The sequence below is a fragment of the Drosophila virilis genome, chromosome 4, assembly GCF_030788295.1.
Source record: "Drosophila virilis strain 15010-1051.87 chromosome 4, Dvir_AGI_RSII-ME, whole genome shotgun sequence".
Lineage (NCBI taxonomy): Eukaryota > Metazoa > Arthropoda > Insecta > Diptera > Drosophilidae > Drosophila > Drosophila virilis.
In genome coordinates, this window is record NC_091546.1 from 20,947,426 (window position 1) to 20,970,882 (window position 23,457).

Genomic DNA, 23,457 nt, shown 5'->3' on the forward strand with positions numbered 1-23,457 from the left:
TTCAATGCTTTCAATCCGTGTACCGCTTGTAATTTGCAACTCACCAAGTTGCGTAGCTAATTAGCAGAGAATTCAGTCAGAAGACTAGGCAATGGTTCAGTTCTATTCTTTATTGATTTTGCAATAAAGCATCCCGAGGGTGAGAGCCGAGAGTGGTTCCTGATATGACCTCTGACTGGCGCCTTCTGTGTCTGTTTCTCTAGCCGCGGCCTCGAACAATTTATCATTAAAAATAAAAGTTTTTCGGGTTTTTTAGCATTTTAGCTAACCACCCTGCTGTGGTCAAGCACTGGGGAATGGGGCACATTCGTCGCCGTTCTAGATAAATAAGCATTCTTAATTATCCCCTTTCGCCAGGACACACCAAAACAGCGAAAAAAAAGAAACAATAATATTATAAACAATGGAAAAACCGCGCACTTAATGCGTTTTCTTTTACAGCAACAACAACAACAACAACAAGAACAACAAGCGAAAAAGCCAAGTATTTTTCTTCATATTATTCATTATATTACTTTTTTTTTTGCCGAGCTAAAAAGGAAAATGTTTTTATTGCCCGCAAAAAAGGGTACAAAACGGTCTGAAGACTTCTTTGTCGTTTTTGTCGTTAGCCATTAGCCCCGTACCGACCCCGCTGGCCAACACCCTCCAATAACTCATAAAGCGAGGCAAATACTTATGAAAAATTCAAAGTGCCGGCCCAAAAATTGGCCACAAGTGAGTCTGAAAGAAGACCACGTTGGCCAAAATGCCAGTGCCAGCGCCAGTGCCAGTGCCGACGGCAAACGAGATCTCAAAATCACCGCCAACTCTCCTGACAGCAGAATGACTTTTCCCTTTTCCGTTGCCTTTCCGTACGGTAAATACAGCCGTGCGAATGTGTAATTGCAGTTGGGCTCTGAAAGGTAATTCTTGAAGGACAATTGTTTTCTTAGTGGCGCCTCCGTTGCGGCCATGAGTTGGCAAATTTGTCAGCAAACAAAGGCCAAATCTGAGTTGAAAATTGAAATGCACTTAGTATTTGGGATTTTACCTTTACAGCAAATAATATGAATGTTGAACGTGTTGCTTTTATTCTAAGAGGATGATTTGTCAGTTCTTTATCCTATGCACACGAATTTGTAGGTGGAAGATCATATCGTCGGTTGCATTTGAATTCATTTTCCGCAAAAAATCGAAAATATTTGAAAAATGCCTTTTGTGACAGGCTAAATACGTAATAATAATAGCAAGAGAAAATGTGTTTGATTATCGGTAAAAAAAAAACTCTCAGTCGAACAAGGAAGCCCTTGGAGAAAAGTCTCGTTTCGTCGATCATTTATTTTTGTAGTACCAAATCTATTCAAAATATCGTTTTGTTTTTTAGTTCCTTGACATATATCTTAGCGTGACAACTAGTCTAGAATTTCATACAAATGTTAGTAACTTCTTCTATGGAAATCCAAAATATAAAAATTGGTAGCATCAGTTGACAGTTAAAATATATTCTGCGTATCCAAGAGGAACGAACATAGAACGAAATCTAAATAAAAACAAAACAGTTCATTTATAAAACTGAAAAATAAACTTGCATCCGCTAAAGAGGTTTTTTTTTTGTCTGCGTCCTGCATGCCCGAAACGCCCGCTAAACTAAACCCACGACCTAAAAACTAAAGCGTATTTGTGCGGGTGTGTGTGTGTGTGCAGCTTTGTCAAATGCAATTTTCTAACGCAGCCGCAGTTTCAACGTTGACAACGGCGACGTCGACGTCGACGCCAGCGTCAACGGCAGCAGCGGCAGCAACAATTGCAAATTTAAGTGAAAATAAAACACATAACAACAACAGTTTTGGCCAACAACAATAAAAGCCTAAAACCTAATAAAAATTCAAATTAACATTTGAAAGAGCGAGTAGGCGCAAGCGTGCAAGAGAGCAAGCCAATGGGTGCCGCTTAAGCAAGAGAGAGAAAGAGCGAGCGTGGGCAAAATAAAACAACAGCGAAAAGAGAGCGATGCACACATGAGAATGAGACAGAAAGAGCCGAATGCTTATGAAATTCTATTAATTTTTGAACAAAACTGCATGTAATGTCTGTCCCCAATAATCCGCCCACCCTACTACACACCCCACTGTAACTATTTACTGCTGCGTGTGGTTCGACTAATCGCCATAGAATCGCCATGGTGAAGAAGAAGGCGAAAGATGGGGCAGACGTACGATTTTGTTTTTGTTTGCGTATTTTGTTGCAATTTGTTTTTGTTGTGCTACTGCCCCGGCCATTCGTTTGCCGTCGCTGCTGCACTGCAGACTGCAGACACTCGCATAATAATGCAATTTGCCAGCTGCCCCCTCGTAAGCATATTCCCCATTCCACACACACTCACACACACACACACAGTTGTCGACGTCACGCGCCAAAAAGACTGCACGACCAGCTACGCCGTCTGTCGGCAGCCCGAGCCAACACATCCAAACATACACAAACATACACATCTTGAACAAGCAGACACTCACAGACACACTCGCACACACACACACACACACACACACGCATACCACCATGCATTTGTGCTGCCACCTGCAGGCTTGGCTTCTCCTTCTCCATTTTATTTGCTGTTTGATTTCGTTTTGGTCTGCGTGTGCCTCTCTCTCTCTCTCTCTGTCTCGCTCTTTGCGCTCTTGCTGCTGCCCCAGCTCATATTCTCATTTGTGATTTTTGTTTTTGTCCTTTTTTTCGCACAATTTGCCAGTTTTCCACAAAACAGCTGAAAAAAGCACGTGTCATCGTCACTGCGAAGTTTGGCGTCGACGTCGGCGTCAAAGACTGTCTGCGTTTTGTGACGTTTTGTTTTCCACGCGCTTCGCCGCTGCTGCTGCTGCTGCTGCTGCTGCTGCTTCTGCCGTTGTTGTTGCTGTTGCTGTTGCTGTTGCTCTCCATTGCCCCAACCCCAGCCACTGGCAACATCTACTGGCTTCCCTTTTTCATGGTCGCCAATACGTTCGTTCGCTTTAGCTCGCTTGTTCGCTTTTTTCACGGCTCTGGCTTTGCTTTATTTGATTTTTATGCTAAGTATGTGAATTTTCTGTTGATTTCGATGCTTGCGCTTGGTGTTGTTCGGCGTTTGTCAGACGGGACAAAACCGGGAAACCCCATAATGATTTTGGCAACATGCAATCTCAATTGATGATAATGCTGTTCGTTTTTTAGACTTCGTGGGATTAGCCATTGCGAGCCCAACGAGCTGCAATAGGAAATATGCGTTGGCCAAGTCGAAGCCCAAATGCAATTTCTTGCTTACTTTTGCACCGTTTCTTTTGCCACATGAAAATTATTGATTTGCTGACTCGCTTTTTGGCCGCTCGCCAAGCGCAAAGCTAGCAATTTTACTGAAAAATATCTCAAGATATTTGCAAAAAACAACATATGTACATATGCGTATATACATTACTCATGCTCTAACGTACATATTTAGAGTCGTAGATGATGTTATGGCATCTAAACACCTTTGCCATGGCCAGATTGAAGTCAATCTGCCATCGCTTTTTGGCCAATTGTGCAATAGTTGAATGCAGGCTTGCACTCGCACTCGCACTTGCACTCTTTCTGTTACTCTCATTCCTTCTCTTTACCGAACGCCGACTCTTAAGTTTTCGTCTAAATTCCTCAGCTGAGGTTTGTTATTGTTTTCCTTTGGCGTTTTGCCGGCTTGCGAATCGTTGGAGTAAGCAACATGAATGAATGTTCGCTCACCCACACACATACAATTATTGCCTGGTTTCGTGTTGGCTTCGTTGTTGTCTTACTTGCACTTCGTGTCGCTTCGAACGTGTTCGAATTCGCCGACAGTGTACGGGAGCGAGCGAGAGGCAAGAGCTGCTGCTATACCGGAAAAGGAAATCAGATTGGGAGAGTTCTATTAGAAGCGATGCAACCGAAAAAGAGAATTTAGCTTGGGCAATTGCTTCAACTACTTTTAGCCTTTTGCTGCTCAGCCTGCCCCCCCCCCCCCCCCCCCCCCCCCCCGCTTATCAACTGTACTTTCTTGGCCAGAACTTGGTAAGCTGTTCATTAACCGTTAATGCGGCAGATCGTAAATCCAAGTGGAAGGTGTGTCATTGCGACTTATAAATAAAATTAACCGCAAGCACAAGCGGAAATATTTGCGCTTCAAGTGTTGTTATTGTTAATGTTGTTGTTGTTGTTGTTGTAGCTGTTGTTGCGTTACGCATCTCCATCTACCTCATTGATTGTGTTGTTGCTGTAATTAATGGCAAGCAATTACAAAAAAAAAACACACACACACACACACACATTAAAAATTAAAAAGACCCCAATGAGCAGCCCAACCAAAGGTGGAATTACAAAATGAAATGTGAAGAGTAAGTTAAAAAGTGAATTACCTGATAAAGGACAAAACGCGATTTGAGGTGTGTTTGCGGCAGCCCAATACAATGCGTGTCCCTGTCGCCCTGTCTCTGCTCCCACGTGTGGCTTGGACAGGTTATAAACCCGTGCCCAGCATGAGGCTTTACTGACAGCCAGAAGTGCTGCACAGTGGGACTAGCTCATAGAGTTCTTGAAGATAAAGTTAAGAGTAAGAAAGAGGGTAATAAAAAGCTTGCCTCAAATCTAACAATTCTCGACTATCTATATTGAAATATTGTTTTGAGCCATATTTTATTTAAGTTCTTTCTTCGATTTAATTTCGTAAGTCTCATTGAGAAATCCCACTGTGCGTCACCTTCATAATGGCCGAGGCAGTCTTGTCCACTGTCCAGCTGACGCGCTTAATTAATTACGCGATTGTATTTGTGAGTAACTGCCGTCGTTGCCCCCGGGCCTGTAGTCAAGTTTGGGTGTTTCTTTTGGTCTGGTCATTGGCCGGATCACCACCCTAGCTCCCCAGTCGCCCCCCACTTGTCTCCAAAATGTGGCGTATCGATGAGCCTGCACAAAGTTGTGTGGTAATGCAATCGCGGCCAGCGCTCAAACTTCCTATGTGGCAGAAGGAACCGCTGGCGGACGGGTGGACGAACGCGTCACTGGGGAGAAATTAATACCTACTTAAGCCTAACTGGACAGTTGACTCCGTGAAGTCGTTGGCTTTAACTGGTAGGTGATTCAGACGACACGCAGAAATAAATTGTTCCGAGCTGTGTTCTGGGCTTGGGCACTTTGAATCGTTTGGCTGGGCTGGCTGGGATTGGCTTGGAGTGCTTTGGGTTAACACGAAACGAAACTGCTGAATATTCAAATGGCGGCAATTATCCTGTGGTACGCAGGGCATGCGACACGCCCGCAAGGACTAGAGCCGCCCGCCAAATTATGAAGTAACAATTTTTTTATTACCTAAAATTACAATGTGCGTTGCAACTGGCCAAGTCGAAAGGTGCAAGGCGAAGGGTAACCGTTAATTGTACGTCAAGCGAGTCGGATTTTCGTTTGGGTTCGCGTTCGGGTCTTGGGGTCAACAGCAGCTTTGTTCTCGGTCGCCGGCTATCTGCATGGGTGTGTGTTAAATAGTCGCGACCCGTCGACAAATAAACACTCTCCTTAAAAACGGCACACGCGGCCCAGGTGGCAAACGGTCGTGTCCCTATTCAGAGACCTTAGGAGGGAAATTCGTTAACCTTATGTTTACATTTAGCAAAAATCTGAATTACTGTCTATATATATATATCCATATATTTTATTAGAAAAATTACGCTTGAAGTAAATATTTCTTGTACCTAAAACAAGAGCAAAATATTCTCATTGATTACAAAAAGTTTTTGAAATAAATTTAAGATATTTGTATCTTAGCTGAATTTACTTCTAGATTGATTTAATCAATTTACAGTTTTTCTCTGAGTGTATAGATAGATATGACATACATGTGTTACAGTTGCCCATTTCGGTTAATTTCATTAGAAATTCATAAATTCGTGCACAGTGTGCGTTGTGTCTTGCTTAAGGTCAAGAGGGGGCAGCGGTCAGCGGGTGTTCGATGGAGGATGGGGATTAGCTTTGGTGGATGTCACTTTTACATGTGTAAATGTGAGCAATAAAAAACGAATTTCATGTTGTTTTTGCTGCCTACTGCTGTGAATTTTATCCTGTTAGCCCCTTTCACCATGTGGATACGTGGGTGTTGTTGTTGTTGTTGTTAGTTAGTTACCGTGTTAGTAGCCATCATTGTTGTTGTTGTTGGGTCATTATTGTTGTCGTAATTTGTTTATAACGGTATTTATGAAATGGTCACAAGTCAACGCTTTCGCCACTCTTCGCTGCTCCTCCTACCCGACCCGATCCAACCCTTAGACAGTCTAAGGACACGCACTGCCTCGCAGCCGCCAGCACGCCCGGCCCCTTTTAAGCACCCACACGAGTTTGGAGCTAGCACCAATTATTCTTATTACGCCTATTACTTTTTTTTTAACTACTGCGGGTCGATGTTTTTGTTGGCCATGCTGCCCTTTTATGTTAATCGCACTGTTTTTGGCTGCAAAACTCGTGTAACTGTAATTGATATGCGTCCTTATCATGCAATCCTTTGTTACCGAAGTGGTCCGCCGTTATCGTTAATTGTAAGCTGTAACTACGACCATTGTACACAAATTATCAATAGCTTTTATGGCCCTGCATGTATGCACCTTTTTAGAGATTCGACTTAAGATCAACGCAGTCGCCTTGGTTTTGGCTCATTGGTGACTTGTCTGCTTGCTTTGTCTAATTAATAAACTTTCACATCTTCAGTTTTTGGTAACATTTTCACTTGAAACTTAACTTTAAGAGGTAGTCGGAGTAGTAAAATGTCGAATTGGTTTATGTAAATTATTGGTGAACACATACGAGAAGACAAAAACAGTCGCAGCTGGCTCTTTGGCTGTTTGTTTGGCTTGATCAATTAAATGGCCAAGAGCCAACGAATTTGGCCATCTAAGATAGACTTGAATAATTTATTGGATTTTGACAGTTAGACTTTAATTACAGCATTTCTATTTTATAAAGTCTCTTCGATATTCGGTGTTTCAGTGTAGGAAAAGAAAGAAAGCGTATATCGATTGGCAACACGCATCATCAAAGTACCATAGCTGCGATCCGATGCGGTCTGCACGGTGGCAGCGCCGGCTCAACCTTTGACCTCTAGCCGCACAGGTAGATACCCAATTGCACAGCCGTGACAGGGGAGCCGTACTGAAGGGCATGCTGCTACCTTTTATTTTAGTTTTTTTTTTTTTTTTTGGTTTTTTGATATCATAAAACAATAAATCTTTTTAATATCTGTGCCGTTGTTGTGCGCATCTTTTTCACATTTTCTTCGTCGGAGGCGTACATTTTCCTTTTCAGTTGAAAATTTCTCACGTCCTTTTGGAGAGGCGTTGGCATTACTCAAGTTTGTGGATTTGAAGTAATAACTCAGTGCGTCATAAAAATTTTAATTGCTTTGGGTTTTGTCGGTCAGCCAAGTGCCGAAGCAGTTTTGGTAATTAACATTAACCCGAAAGCGTCCAAACAAAGCGCAAACAATGCAAAGAACCCAATTCACCGGCCCTCCCACCCCGCTAACCGGGAGTCATCGTCACAACAACAACATGGAATAAAAGAACAATGAAGCAATAAAAATTGCAGCGCATAATTTTCTGCTGCCTCCATTTGGCTTAACATTGCCCCCACAACTTTTCCCTCCAGCCCCTCCATGGCATAAATATGGGACATACGCAAAGTGAACCCTTTTTCGTGGCGGTCAAAATTTTCACGCGTATTTGTAATTAGTTTGCTTATTGTTTTCTCGATTTTTGTGGAAGTTCTTCTTGAACTTCTTGGGAGTTTGGAACACTGGAGTCTTACTGTAAAGAGCTGACCCTCAATTGTTATTTAAAGAGCTAGCTGATGTCTATGCCCAGATAGTTAAGAGCTTTACTTGCCCACGAAAAGAAGTTAAAATGTCAAAGGCTAGGGCACAATCGAATATGATTGTTATACTCATGCCTTTTGGCATCGGGACTTTTGTTCGATTCCATAAAAACATAACAATAACAGAATATTAGTCAAAACAATTACATTGGTTCCATCTGTTTGCTTTGTGGTCCTGAATCTTTTATCCTGCTTGCGCTTGGAATTGGATGCGAAGCAAACAAAAAACGGCCACTGTCATGCAGGAAATTTATTTTTGGGTTTAACAAGTAACAAAATCTTGGAAAAATCAACAGCAATTGTTGTGCACTTTGATGTTTGGTCAAATGCAGCTACACAGACGTTTCAGCCAAGTGCTAAGTGACTGCAATTAGAAAACGTAACGTCAGGTAGACAAAAACCCAAAGGGATCCGCTGTGTATAAATCTCTATAGACTTGGGCACGCTCGCAACGGATTCGTGTCGAATCGAAATTCAAGACAATCGAGGGGCGGCAATAAATTTTATATTATTCGACACTTTTATCATAGGGTTTCGTTCTACAAACTATAGAAGATCTTCCTCTAATGTTTTCACCCTGTGCTGTCTATTTACAGATCGCGTCGGATCGGAGCACAAGTACAGCCAGCACTTAATGTGAGTATATATTTGACTGCCGGCCAATGTAGAGTTAACTGCTGCTCTGGTCTGGTTTATAAGCAAGTGAAACGGCAAATCAATTCGCTAATTGAATGCCACGCAATTGAAATGCTCATTTGATGTTGTTAAATTCGTATAAGAGTGCACCCCTTGGAGCGCCCACACCGGGCGCCTGCCCGCGGTTAACAATCTTAATAGAATCAAAGACCGACGCAATATGAGTTTTAATTCGGCGTAATTGTGAAGAACTGAAAGTTCTCTATCTCTGTCGAGCAGAGCGCTACATCGAGTACATCTGCGCTCCAAACATATATCTATTTGCAAAACAATAAATGTGCCTTCCCCCAACCCCACCACGCCCTGCGGCCTCCTCTGAAATCAATTAACAAAATGTCGCAGCGAGTACTCGACTGTCCAGCGACTCGATTAATAACTGCTTGCAACAAGTAAACAAATCGTCAAAATCAAGAGTAAAATCTGAATAAAAAGTAAGGGTATTTTCAAATGGCAACAGCAAAGATTTCTTCTTCTCTTTTTACATAATTTTTTTTTTTTTTTTTGCTTCAAAGGGGTGCGTCCATGCATAGAACGCCCCTTGATTTCCTCTTTAGAGACTGGCGCGCCGATTTTCTGAACAGCTTCAATTGTCTGCACTTGAGTTCAATTTTTGTTACTCTTGTGTATTCGGTCAGAAAGCAAAAACAGAAACAGAATCAGATTCACAAATAGCAACTACAACAAAGTGGCGGCAATCATTATTTTGGGGTAAATGCTTTTAAAGCTCTTCCATTCAACGACAGCCAAATTTCTACGAACACAATGTTGACCGTGTAAATCCCATACCTTTACAATTGATCGAGTTTGAAATGAACTTTGTACAAATTGAGATATGCAATTATTACGTACTTTAGTGACGCCAAGAGTCGATGTAAACTAGATTGTATTTTAGGGCATCAAAAGTGATTTTCTTTCGATTATGACCATAGTAAATAATCCAATTAATCGGATTATCCGTATGCAAAGTGAACTGACCTTTAACCGCAAAGTCTATTCGAATGAATTTACCTTTTCTTTGTAGTTTCAGGGATACATATATGTATATATTTAAATAGATAGTTGTATTCAGAAAAAGTCTGCATCATTCAGGCGTAATTTGGTTCGGTTTATGGTTCGAATTCCAATTCCCTGCATTTTGGCTCGATTCGTAAGCCCGATTTTACACATCCTAGAACTCAATATCAAACTAGAGATAGTCAAAGGTCGTAATTTTCTGTGTGAGATAGGCAAACTCTATTTCTGGAACCTGATACACGCACATGTCTTATTTTAAGCTTGGTTTGTCACATATTTTACAAATTTTAATGCAAATATTTAACTTTTCATTTCCAATTGGCCGTTCTACTGAAAATATTGTAACGCGTAGATATTTTAAACAGCCGTTGAGTGGTAAATTTTAAGTCTAACCATATTTGGAATCTACCAAAATATGTTTAGATAAATCTAATAGCTTGCGGCTTAGCTGGTTTTGTTTAGTTTTGGTTTGTATTCCCCTAAAAATATGTGCATCAAAGCTCGGTACCATATGAGACTGACATAAAACGGTAGCTCATAGCTTGCACCCTGTTTTGCAATTTGTTCGACAAATGAAAATTACAGAGGCTTAATTACTTTTAATAAAGACGTCCGTGCGTGGAAATTTTCTACTTCATTAGCAAAATATGGTTTTGCATAATGGCTCATTATGCCAGCAGATGGGGCTGATCAGCTCGGGCAAATGATAGCGGCGAGCAGCCAGAGCGGAAGGGGTAACCAGTGGGTGTGTGGGAGGTCGCCTTAATACACACAAATTGAAAATTGATGAACTTATCCGGTATGGGGACGGCACATCGAGATCTGATGGCACTCGAATATCAATCAATGAAGATCGATTCGATGCGATATGCAGGCCGTTATAGCAAGCGATCGACGGCAAAAGCTATCTGACTGCACATTTGAAGGAAATTACTAATAACAATGACTTTAATTGAATATTGCGCACTTCATTCAGTTCTCATTCAAAATTTGAACTCGATTTGAATATGAATTTGAAGATGGGCAATGAGAGCAGCAACGAATTATCCATTATAAACTTCAAATCGACCATAAACACTTAAGCCTCATACACACACATACATGTGCATGGTTGTGTGTGTGTGTGTGCTTGTGTGTTGTTGGTGAGCTACATTAGACATCAGTCAGCCGATCGATCCGTATGTGAGGTACTGACGTTATATTTGGATACAGTGGATAACAAAGTTGGCTCACATACCCCAAGATTCGCAGCGTACTTGCGTGGTGGCTTCTGCTCTTGTTGTTCTTGTTGTTGTTGGGCGCCGACCGCGTTCCGTTGGCCCCCGCAACCAATTCATGCATGAAAGCAATTTTTAATTTATTTTGGTTGAGCGCTTCATTTTCCTAAAATTATGACATAATCACAACGGCAGAAGCAACAGCAACAGCAACAACAACAATAAAAGAGTCACCTAATAATGTCATGTGAAATTTATCGTACCCCAAACGAGTACCAGGGGCGTGGCTGCAGAACTGTGGAATGAGCAGCGGCGGGGGGGGCCAACAAGAGGGACAGGCGAACTGGAAACATAGACGCCGCTCTCTGTATGGGGAAATATATATTTGGATGCGACAAACACCTTCCGCTTCACAAATCAGCGCATGTGTTGACACTGTCAGCTCAGTGAAAGGAGCTGCGGCAGGGGCGTGCAAATGGAACCTTGGCTGACCAGTTGTCAGTCGGTTAATGTTAATTTTATAATTAACCTACTGCGAGCAACAAAATTGGCGCATAAAAAAAACATCAAAACATTCAAGCCAAGTGCTCGAGTATCGATTGACTATATAAAATTCGTTTAATGGCACAGCGTGGCCCAGTGTGAGAAAAAACTGACAGAGATCAGTTTAGATACTAGAAGATTAAAGCAAATACAAAAGGTTTAACTAGCACAGAAAATGTAGCCACTAGCAAATATTTTTGTCAATAATAGCAGAAGACACTTCAAATTGTTTAGTTAATATTAAAAATAATAATTAAAAGAGAGAGAGAGAGAGACAGTTTTGATTTTAAAGCAACATTTTTGAAAGAGTTGACAAAAATGTCCAACTCAGAAAGTAGAACAGATTCGAGTTGCTGACCCGCAATTGGAACAAAATGGTTGATACAATCAAAATAAGTAATTAGATGAAATACCGTGGGCGAGATATGTAGATGGATCAGGTATGTAAACACGATCGTTAAATGAAGCATTGAAAAACGAAACAATACAGCAGCAAGAAAAAAAAAACAAGCACAAACACAATCACCATACAAGCCCACAAGCCCGTGTGTATATATAATGACAAACAAATAGAAATAGAAAACAAGTTAACCAATGAAATAAAAGCAAATTTAATGACAAAAACGCGAGCGCCAACAACTTGGCCAATACGCGTGGCCAATGCCTGAACGCATTACAGGCCAGCGTGCTGGAGATGGAGCGAGAGATCAGCAGAGCAGCCGCGGAGCGACAACAAAGGGCAGATGGGTACACCAAACGCTCCATTGGAGGAAGAGTGGTCAGGGGAACTACAAAATGAGATACACATAAAAACCGAACCGAACAATGTATTAAATGTTATAAGTTGTAGACATTCAGTTAAAGTGCGAAAGAGTCGCAGCTAGTGCAAGAGTGAGACGGCACGCTCAGCTCGAAGGCAATGACACTAACATATCTACCATTTTTATTTGATTTTTTCTTTAAAAAAACTAAATAAATTATATATATGTATATATACATATTTAAGTACAAGCCCTAAACATTTTGCTCTATTACTGGAGATCGTGTATTTTATTTTATTTTTTTTTTTTTTGCTGAGCATTTCACTTTGATTTGCTTTTATTGCTTTTCCAATGCTGAAGGGAAATATTCGAGTTGAACAACAAATTAGCTTGTAGTGGATTTGGTAGATATGCGATACACACCACACATACATTGATGCTAGTTGTACATAGATGGACGCTTTCTCTCTTGGCGTTAATTGTATTCGAATAATGATGCAGCTACGTATCTATCAGATACTTTTTCTACCAACTCTTTGGCTCAGGCTATTTGAATTTATGGCCAGTTTATGTAAATTTTTAATACTATTCAGTTGTTGTTGCTATTATAGCTGATATACTCATATGTTTCTATATTATTATTATTATTACCTTTTGGGGGGATTTGAGTATAGTGACTTGTTTTTTGTCTGTTTCTACATTTTTCCCATTTCTCAATATTAACAATTTATTTTCTACTTTTTTTTTTATTTTATTTTATTGTTGTGCGTCGCGCAGTTCATTGACACTTATCAAAAGCACTGAGCGAGCAGCGTAAAATTTATCTGTATCTATATTTGTATTTGTAAATGTATCTATATCTGTATCTGTTTGTATTATGGTCAAAGAAAGTTGGAAACTCTTTTTAGTGCTGCCGCATTTGCATACATTTGGCCACATCTTTATACTTAGCATGCGAAACGTTTCGGCTGCGCAGCTAATTGCGGCCCATTAGATGCCTATCAGCTGGCCCACACCATTAGGAGCATCATTTGGATTAAGTTGGAAATTAATTAGCACAGGTTAACCAAATACTCCACAGCTCTGTGTGGGTGAGGGTGCTCATAAAACCTAAAAGCAAACTGTACCAAATTAAACTATTGCACAATTTGGCTTGTCATAGTTACTCAATCAGCGTGCAGCGTAAGATACACATCTACACGCACACAAACACACATACACACACACACACACATGTGAGTGATGAGATTTGGGGTGGGGTAAGAACCCATATCCATATCCACCTGCGAGCCGCCCAAGTGTGGCACTCAGTTCAGGTTTCCATTGCGCTTTGGAGTGCCAGCGTGTTTTTTATTTATTCATTTTTTATTCTTTTAATTTTATTGCTTACTTTTATCGCTGGCCCTGTCAAATATGTGAACGCTTTTGGCCTACCCGTCCGTGCTCGTAATATCTTTAGTCGTATCTCGTCTATTTGCTCATTTAATTTCGTACTTTGATGCTCGGCTTTGAAATTTGAAATTACTCAATTAGTTTAATTAGCAGCTTGGGCGATTCGACTTGATTTGCGGTCATTTGGCTATGACAACGACTACGACCACGAATAGCGAAATGGATCGCGTAAACAGCCTGTCAGTTTTGCCCACACGCAGCCGATACACCAAACTGATCCAACTATTGTTTTTCTTGAAATTGAAGCGCAAAGTTGACGGACTAGTTTTCTATACGCATTTTAATCAGTCTAAGTATAACCCATATGCGCTGGTGCCAAATATAGTCTAGACTTACTTTCTTAACATAGTAAAGAGATTGTTAATAGGTGAAAACTTAAAATTATTTGTGAACCCGGCTTCTCACATTTCGGTTTGAACTTTAAACATATTTTAGACAAGAGAATTTGTTTTGAATTTTCACTTTTCCCTTACCTCCACAATTTTCCCGTACTTCTAATGAAATGATTTTTTTTATCATTTTTTTTCAAACCAATTTTGAAGCTTGATTTATTTGTCAAGTCCAGGTGTATGAATTACGCATATCGCTAGCATTCGGATGCGTCAAAGTCAAAGACTTGGGCGATTGCCATTTATCAAAATCATTAATGCAATTACGCGACCCCGTAAGACTGGATGCCTTCTTGCTGGCTAATTATTTTGAATTATTCAATTTCATGTCTCAATTTAAAGTCTCAGAGGCAATTAGGCAAGTCGGTTCTGCTTGCTGTTCCCATTGCTGTGGCTCTTATTGTTTCTGTTATCTATCTGTCCAGTCATTTTAGTTTTTGTCCGCTGAGTGGCACTTTGATGCGCGTCCCGGGTGTGTGGGGGCCGGGGTTTGGGGGCGGTGCCGGGCATGTTCCTCTACAAATGCAAATTAGAAATGTGTGGGACTAAAATGAAAACCATTTAAATAATTGAAAATCGAATAAATCGCGCACAGCGCGAAAAGCAAATCGAAACCAGAAATAATAAGAAAAATGGCACTGAAATCCAACAAAATTGGCCCCCATATGGGACAGGTGAGGGGGGCGCCTCTAAACCAAGTGGGCCTACAACTAAAAGCAAATGCGATGACCGCTCAATGCAAGTAAATATACATCGTGTACATAGAAATATATAAAGCCGTACTATACACTTATATATATATATATATATATATACATACAAATATGTGTATGTATTTGTGTGGTTGGAAAATGCGCGTCGGTTTATTGATGTGCAAAATCTAATTAATTATTTCATTAAAAGTGTATTTTATTGACATTCTAATTTGGATTTTTAGAACATTTTTCGCATCACAAGTGTGTGTGTATTGGTGGTGTGTCTATCTATCTATGCACATACATATATATGTATATGTATATATATATAAATATATAGCACTATATATGTGTACAATATTTACGATTAAACTGGTTTAAATTTGTGCCTGCTTGTGTGGCCTATGCCCAATTTTAATTGGTTTTTAACTAATTTGCTTGCATCCCATTTCAACCCAATTGTCCAATGTGTGTGCGTGTGTGCAGACTTTCTTATAATACACATATTGCAAATGATTTATTTTGACATATTCTAATCAATTTCATGCATTAAACTATAATTTTATATATGTAACATAACTATTCTAATAATTATGCTGGTTCCTTTATAAATTCTCACATGATTAAGAGTACATAAGCCCCAACAAAACAATGAAATTGGTTTAAAAATTATTATTTGATTGCGTTGACGCCGAATCGCAATAATCGTTATACGGAACGTTTTTGCTTAGCCCGATATTTAATGCGGTGTAAGTTCGGGTAGTTCATACACTCAGAATAATTGTCTTAAGCTCATAATGAGAAGCTTAAAAACAGTAATTAGCACAAGAAAGTTTATACTCTCTTTGAAAGCCTCAGAAACTATTGTAATAAATATTTTATTCAAAATTCAGATTCATTTTTTCATATCCATAAATGCAATCATATTTCATGCCTTGAGGAAATTGAGAATAAAATAGCCTTATCTTGCAAGTATGTGATACGTCGTTTTTCTTTGAGTGTACTGAATGAAGGGCAGGGGGTGTTGTGTTGTATTCTCTGCCTTTATTTGGGCTGGTTGCTTCATTTACCAAGGCGCCGTATCAATTTACCCAAATAGTTAGTTGGCATAAACGTTGTTATCCTTATGTGTGCTTCCTGCTTGTCTAACAACAACTGTTGTTACTTGTCTCAACCCCAAACTCCTTTGCACGCATATCGTGTACTACGTATTCATGTGCTATATATGTATGTATATATGTATTGAGAATCATATGATTGGATATGAAGCGGCTTCTGTGTTGTTTAGTAATTCGTTTTTTATTTACTATTATCATTTACATTTATTTGTTATTATGATATGCCCTTTCCATACTCACACAGACTTCACAGAATGTGTCATTGAGTGTGTGGGCGTGTGTGTGTGTGGGTGTGTGTGTGTGTGTGTGCTCGCTTGGCCTTTTTATTTGGACGGGTTTTTGTTTTTCCACGCAAAATTTTGATATGTTTTGTTTTAGACAGGCGAATTGAGATTGCGCTTTGACTCCCATTTTTAGCTGTACACTTTTTTTTTGGAAGTTCTGCGCTAACGTGAGAAATGCAATTGCGTTGCACCCACACACACAAACACACACACACACACACACACACACACACTCACTGGAATCATCCTATCTATATATATACACATAATATATATTTTTTCGTTTACATTTACATATTTTTTGGTAACCAACCGGGTGCGCATTTTGTTGTTTTTTTTTTTTTTTGTTCGTATATATGAGGTTGGTTTTGTTTAGTTATAGCTGTTGTTGTTCTTATTGCCCTTTCGAATTTATGCGATACGAATGTTTGTTCAATAAACGAAATAATTGTCGGCAAGTGTGTTATGATGAAATTGTTTTGGGTTACTTCATAAATTAGCGCACAAATAGTGAGACAGACAGATACATTTATTCCCGCACATTTATTGGCCTCGAAGGGGGAAGCTTGAGCTGTTTTTTTTTTTTTTCACCCCCAAATGGGTCGGAAATTGGATATTTTTAGTTGCAACATTAGTCCAGAAATAAGACTATCAAATAGATAGGTGGAACTGAAAGCTTAGATTGATTTTTCCGTTTCTATTTGAATCGTATTCGTAAGCTTCCAATACGTTGACGCCAAACACAAGTGAAGGTACATAATGCTGTACATTAATCTAGCATTGTATCATGCCCATAATCGAATTTAAAGCAGATTATCATTAATCATCTGCCGGGCAAGCAAACATCCAAGGAAGATGTATAAAGAAACAAAACACACAAGTCAAAACCAAAAACCCAAATAAAAATCAGGAACCCACAGCTGACTTTCAAAACTCCAAATTCCAAGTTTGCTCTTGAATGTGGCATGAATTATTAGCGTGGCACAAAGGCAGGCGCCAATTGCAATCGAAAAGCTGGTGCATTAGGCTTCTGTGATTATTTTGATAGAGGGGTGTTCCGCTTACAATTCCCCCCACCACAATCAGAAACATAAGCGAGGATCAGCAAGCAGTGCCAGAAGTAAATGAATGGGTTTATAAATATTTTGAAGGCAGCACATCGATCAGGTTTGGGTTCTATTCAGGTGTAGAGATTCACGTTGATGGGAGAGGGGCAAGTGTGAGTACATCTCAGTGCCTCAACCTGTAGCTTGATGGATCAACACGACGTGGTGCAAACAACTAATGATCTTATACAATTATTTTGGCTTGTAACTCAAACTCAAAGATCGACTAGGCCAGGCCCAAAAGTGCGGCGGTTGCTTCATTGTTGGCTGCTTGTAAATGGTTAAATTAAATTGATTTGCGTCTAATGCCCCCGACAAGTGGCCCGCTCGGTGCGCTCGCGTAATTAATGATTCCAGTAGACACCACGGAGGGCCGCTGTAAACTGGGCAACCAAGCAACTGAATAACTGGGCGAATAGTGCGGGGCAACCACCAGCCACCAGCCGCCAGCCGCCAGCGTCGTCTCGGTGCTTAAGTATGAATAATTGGTAATAGTATTTAATGATGGGGCTTCCAATACTGCTGAGGGGCCACCTGCCGCACTGTATGCTGTGGACGGTGGCAATTGAACCTAAAATGAGCCAACGACTCATGAGTTTCTTTCTTTTTTTTTTTTTTTTGTTCGATTTTGGATTACAGACAGAGGAGCTACCCCACCCCGATTCGACTTAGGAAACGTTCCGTCCATGGTTGAGGCCCCAAAAGTCCGGTGAAAATGGACAAAGGCCGTAAGAGGTTGCCACAACTTTCGCCCAATTAGCAGCACAGGGAGCAGGAGCAAGCACCAAGATTGGCGGAACGGCACTGTAAATATTTGCGAATCTCCACACAGAGCTGCACAAAGCAAACATTTGTTTGCAATACAATAGAATCGAAGAGCATTTAGGCCTAAGAAATAGGATTCGGCAACAAAGGGCACCGAGGATCGAGCCCATTAAGACACAGTACACAAATAGACGGGCACGCAAGCGAACAGAGAAAGAAGCAAAAACGTTGAGGACGAAGGAATCAAGGACACGGCACAAGTTCCTATAAATGACCGAGTCCACTCAGCTGCAAACGGCGGAGAACAACAACGCGGGCGTGGTCAAAATGGAGCCACCGCCATTGGCGACCTCCACTCACTCGCACACGCACTCCCTGGCGGCAACAGCGGCCGCCGGCGCCGGTACGGCGCTATCGCCAGCAACGCCGCCACTGCCGCCGCTGGGCCATTCACAGCAGCATTATGCGCTTAAATGGAATGACTTCCAGACGTCCATACTCAGCTCCTTCCGGCATCTGCGCGACGAGGAGGACTTTGTCGATGTGACGCTCGCCTGCGATGAGCGCTCCTTTACCGCTCACAAGGTGGTGCTCAGCGCCTGCAGCCCATACTTTCGCAAGCTGCTCAAGGCCAATCCTTGTGAGCATCCCATTGTCATCTTGCGCGATGTACGGAGCGATGATGTTGAGAACCTGCTAAGGTGAGCATCACAATCCATTTTAAAGTGTTTTCCATTTACAGCTCTTCCATTGTAACCCCCTATTCGCTTCAGCTTCATGTACAACGGCGAGGTAAATGTGAGTCATGAGCAGTTGCCCGACTTTCTGAAAACCGCGCATCTGCTGCAGATACGAGGCCTAGCGGATGTCAATGGTGGCTATCCCTATGCTAAGGCTCTATCCACGGCCCTAAGCCACAACAACAATAACAATGCAGAAAGTAGCAATCACAACAAAATCAGCAACTATTTGCCCACAGCGCTGGGCAATTCCAACCTCAATGCCAACAGCAGTAACAGCGCCAGTAACAACAACCACAGCCAGAGCTCGACCTTTAGCACCCCGCAAACGCCAGCCGCAGTGCCGGCGTCCAGTGCAGCCGCTGCCGCTGCAGCAGCCTCGCTGACAGCGGCCGTTGCCGCAGCAGCCGTCGCCACAGCATCCAATCTGCCGTTGAGTAGTGGGAGCAGCAGCAGCATCAATCAGGGCCAAGGACAGAGCCAGGGAGCAGCACAGAGCAGCAGCAACAGCAGCGGCACGCCCGCCATTCAGGAGCTAAAGGCATCCGCAGCGTCGCCCGTAAGAAACTCCAATCCAAATCCAAGCAAAGTAATGTGTGCAGTTCCGTTAGCTTGCACTCGATTTGATTGTGACATGCATTAGCCCTCACTAACTACCATTTACGTATCTCTATGACACTTTAGGCCAGCAGCAATCATTGGGATCTGAGCGATATGGAGGGCAGCCGGAAGAGTCATCTGACACCGCCACCACAGAAACGCATCAAGAGCGCTGACCTTTTCCGTGCGCAACATGGCATCAGTCCAGAGCGCCTGCTAATAGATCGTGACTTTCCCGTGGCGGGACAACATCCGCTAACTCGCAATCGCAGCCGTGATACGTCTAAGGATCGCGATCGCAGCCTGGAGCTGCGAGAGTCGCTGCTTGGCCAGGCTCTGGAGAGCAGCAACGGACAGCAGGGTAATCAGGTAAGTCAACTTAAATTAGGGCAACATAAACACAACTAAAAAGTCCCCTGGATTCGCGCCAGTAACTTCTATAATACCCCAACTGTCTATCGTTTTGAAATTTATGCAGAAACATGATCTCGGCCAGAGCGCCGGCGAAGATTCCAACAGCAGCGATACGGAGCCCTCGGATCGTGGGGATGGCCAACACGACGGTACACTCGACGGCATGGACAATCAGCGCTCTCACTCCTTCCCAAACGCATTCCTGGGACTGCAGGGCATTCCCGGCCTGCTGCCAGGACCATCCGGACTGGGTGGCAATGATTTTGGTAAGTACCCAGACCACTTTAGCTATTTTGTGAATATAATGGAGTATTTGCCTCTTGTGTATGATTTAACGGTCTGTTTCGGTTCGCGAACGATTTGCGTATGATTTGCATTTACTAGAAGCTCGTTACTAACTATCGACAGCTATCGATAAACCGATAAACGTCAGGGCATTCAAATTCGATAAGCAATTGGCCTAACTAGTACAAAAAATGTAAACCCAAAAATTAAAATAAAACATGTATATATAAGTTTAGTTAACTGCGCTGTATATCGATTGTTATCGGTTTATTGTAATCATATTCTTATCAATTGCATACTGTCTAAAAAAAAAAATTACTCTTAAGTAGCAGTTTTAGTTTATGATTTAAGTTACGCAGCGAAACTCACAAATTGTTTGACAAACTATATGTTTGCCTATCGATAATACAACACTTATGCGCGCCAAATTAAGAACACTCATTTAGCTTGCCACATACACTCTTAGGCGCATGATGCCCAAATCGAGGCAATCATTAGACCCACAACCCACTAGAACTAGCACTAACAATAAAGAGGACCATATTCCAATCCCAGCCAATCGGCTCGAAGTGTGAAGAAATATGCGCGGGCCACGTGTCGCATTAGAGCCGAAAACGGGCAAAGTTTGGCCGGACAACTGCTGGCCAGGACATTTGGAGTGCGATTATATATATATTCCGGATAGAAGGGGAAACGGCCGTAATGTTCATTTACGTATGTGCAAATGTTTCGAATAACGCACAAAAAATTATTATTATTACTATTACTATTACTATTATTATGATTATGATTACCATTCGATATTATGCGTAAGGGGATGACTAGCCGGATGCTTGTGGAAAACCCGTTACAAATATGAATCGTTGCGTTCCGTTTCGATTCCACGTAACGTAAAAGTCAAGAATTCGTTAAGGCTACTAACCGCCCAATTCCCCCAACCCAATCGCTTTTCTTGTTTGCGTTGCCGAACACATTACACGCACTTTGTATAGCGTCGCAAATGTCGCATTTATCGCGCATTAAAATGATAATGGTGCCTTAGCCCACATTGGAGCACCTCCAGCAGTCCTGCATTGGGACTTGGCCTATGCCGCCGCTAAGCCGGCGATGCCATTTAATATTCAGCGCACATAGATCATTGCAGCAAATGTTGACCGGCTGGTGGCTGGTCGGTTAGTTGCTGGGCCGAACGACTAGAAGATGCCTTGGTAAGCCAGTCGGTCGGTAGGTCTGTCAGTCGGTCTGTGTGTCGGACGGACGTCGCAGATGCCGTGCCTCAAAGCGAGTTGCAAAGAAATCAAATTTAATAAAGCATAAACATTCAATAAGCTTCGACTTGCACGCCCTCAGTTCGGGCTGAGGGAAAAGTCATTTGAAATTCCGAACGGCGGTAACGGTGGAACTGGGCTTGTACTTGGGCTTTGACTTGGCTATTTCGCAGTCGGAATCGAAAATATTAACGGCCCAAGCTGAAAAGGATAAAGTTTTGTACAATGATAAAAATGATAAGTTCCTTTCTTTTTTTTTTGGTCTGGTTCTCTGCTCTTGTTGTGTTTTGTTGTTTTTCTATGTCATGAGCTGTCCTTCCCTCCAGCTTCTCGTTAGACTTCGGACAGTGCCAAGGCAAAAGGACAAAAAAGGACGACACTCCTCGCACACATACATATATTTAGATTTTATTTCATTTTATTGCTTTTTTGTGCATTCGATTTATTCGAACACATTGAGAATGGTCGAAACGGTCTTAGAAATTGCGTACATGTGTGGCAAGGACTTGAAAGCTCAGCCCCCGTGTCTCCACTCACCATTTCTACATGCCCGTCCAGTACAGCCCATGCCAGCTCAGTTTAGTAATATGAGTTAGGTTTGCATTTTAATATATTTGTGCCTTTCTTCTTATTCGCACACAGTCACAATCAGATGCGGGCCAAGTGTTTGAGCAAAAAAACTACAAAGGCGAAAAAGTTTACTTTGCAAAATCCGTTGCAGAAACATTTATAAAGTGGCCAGCCCCAAAACGACTAGAAGTAGCAGCCAAAGCCAAGGTGACGGGGCAAACAGGGCGTTAGAGGGACGGTGTCGCTCCTGGGAGCGCAAAAAGGACTTGAATAACAAGGCGTAGGAGCTGGCGCTGACCTCTAGAAGGCGTTGCCATCCACGACATTGGTCTGAGCGACATTTTAAAATGAAAATGATAGCAAAGCTGGAAAAAAGCGAGCAGGGATCGAGTGAGCTGCCCCCCGGCTGACTGGAGGTGGACAGGCGGCAGGCAGTCGAAACATTGACAGCAAATAAATGGCAGCAAAAATAATAACAGCAAAGGGGAGGTGTAGCTCGTGTATGTGTGTGTGTGTATATGTGTGTAGATAGAATGTGTGTAAAAATTAAAAAACCCCCCCAAAAAAAAAAAAAAGAAAAACACCAAGCCAAGCGGTAAAATTCAGAAAGGCAAACGAAAGACTTTTTGGCAGCACAACGAACCCAATGTCAGCTCAGCGCCATCTTTCGGCGTTCGTTCTTGGATGCAAGACGTCAAGAAAGTTGCCCAGGCACATGTTATCGCTTCGCCAATGCAGTTGGCGCCGACATACGTGGGCGAAGAAAAATCATTGACATATAAGGCCATTTGCTCATTTCTTGTGCAAACCAAATGCAAAAGTTCCACAAGCAGAACGGCACGGAGAAGGCACGGAGGAGCTCGGACTTGGCCGGACCGACTGGCGCTGGCCAGCTAATGCGCAAAGTTTTTTTTTTCAATTTTGTTTGCCAGCTGCTTCCTTCCATACGGCCAAATTTATTTATTTATTTATTTATTTATTAATGGTCGACAAAACGAGTGTCTTCCTCATTATTCAAAAGGTTGTACAATATAAGTATATTCTAAAAGCCTAGTTAAAGGATACAATTTTCTAAATAGCATCACCGACCGATGGAGGTGTTTTATTTGCCAGTCCGGCCAGCTGTGCCCCTTTTCACAGCTAATTTTGTCAGTGACGCTATTAGAGCCTACATCTAAGCAGAAGGTTGTAAGTAGGAAAAAAGTGATCTCAAGTGTAATTAAAAATAATCTTAATTTGCTAAATTAATAAAGAAAATACAATAAATAGGAAAAAAGAAAGTAAGAAAATTGTTAATAAAGTAAAGCAATGTAAGTTAGATAAAGAGTGTTAAGTGGATAGGACAAAGAGAAAAGTATTGGGAAATCACCGACACGGTGGGGGAAAATTTTTCAGCCTGTCCGGCTAGCTAAATGCAAATGCATTATGTTGTGCCACATTCGTACAAAAATCTCATTCAGCACTGTCGCAGATGTGTTGACAGTTCCATTTCAACAGACAGAACTGATCTGGCTGACAGACTTGGTCAAATTGTGGATGAGTTAATAGCTTAGGTAATTGCAGAAGTTGAGAGTTTTGGACTTAAACCAAGTACGTATGTTTTTAAAAACTAGCTGAGATTAAGACTGCTTAGCCTGAAAACGATCTTATCACGAAATGCCT

At 41.7% G+C, this 23,457-nt stretch overlaps 1 protein-coding gene across 6 annotated transcripts in view; it reads left to right on the forward strand.

The window, feature by feature from the left end:
- Window positions 1-23,457, forward strand: part of ab (BTB/POZ-zinc finger protein abrupt) — a 45,033-nt gene that overhangs the window by 2,529 nt on the left and 19,047 nt on the right. For 5 of the 6 annotated variants that reach the window (XM_032437506.2, XM_015172558.3, XM_070209493.1 and 2 more), the window contains exons 3-7: window positions 8,475-8,514; window positions 17,793-18,619; window positions 18,692-19,247; window positions 19,343-19,627; window positions 19,737-19,938. In XM_032437506.2, the coding sequence (XP_032293397.1) occupies window positions 18,189-18,619; window positions 18,692-19,247; window positions 19,343-19,627; window positions 19,737-19,938 (1,474 nt within the window). In that variant the 5' untranslated portion in view covers window positions 8,475-8,514; window positions 17,793-18,188. The remainder of the gene's footprint in view (window positions 1-8,474; window positions 8,515-17,792; window positions 18,620-18,691; window positions 19,248-19,342; window positions 19,628-19,736; window positions 19,939-23,457) is intronic. The other variant, XM_032437505.2, reaches the window with a different exon arrangement.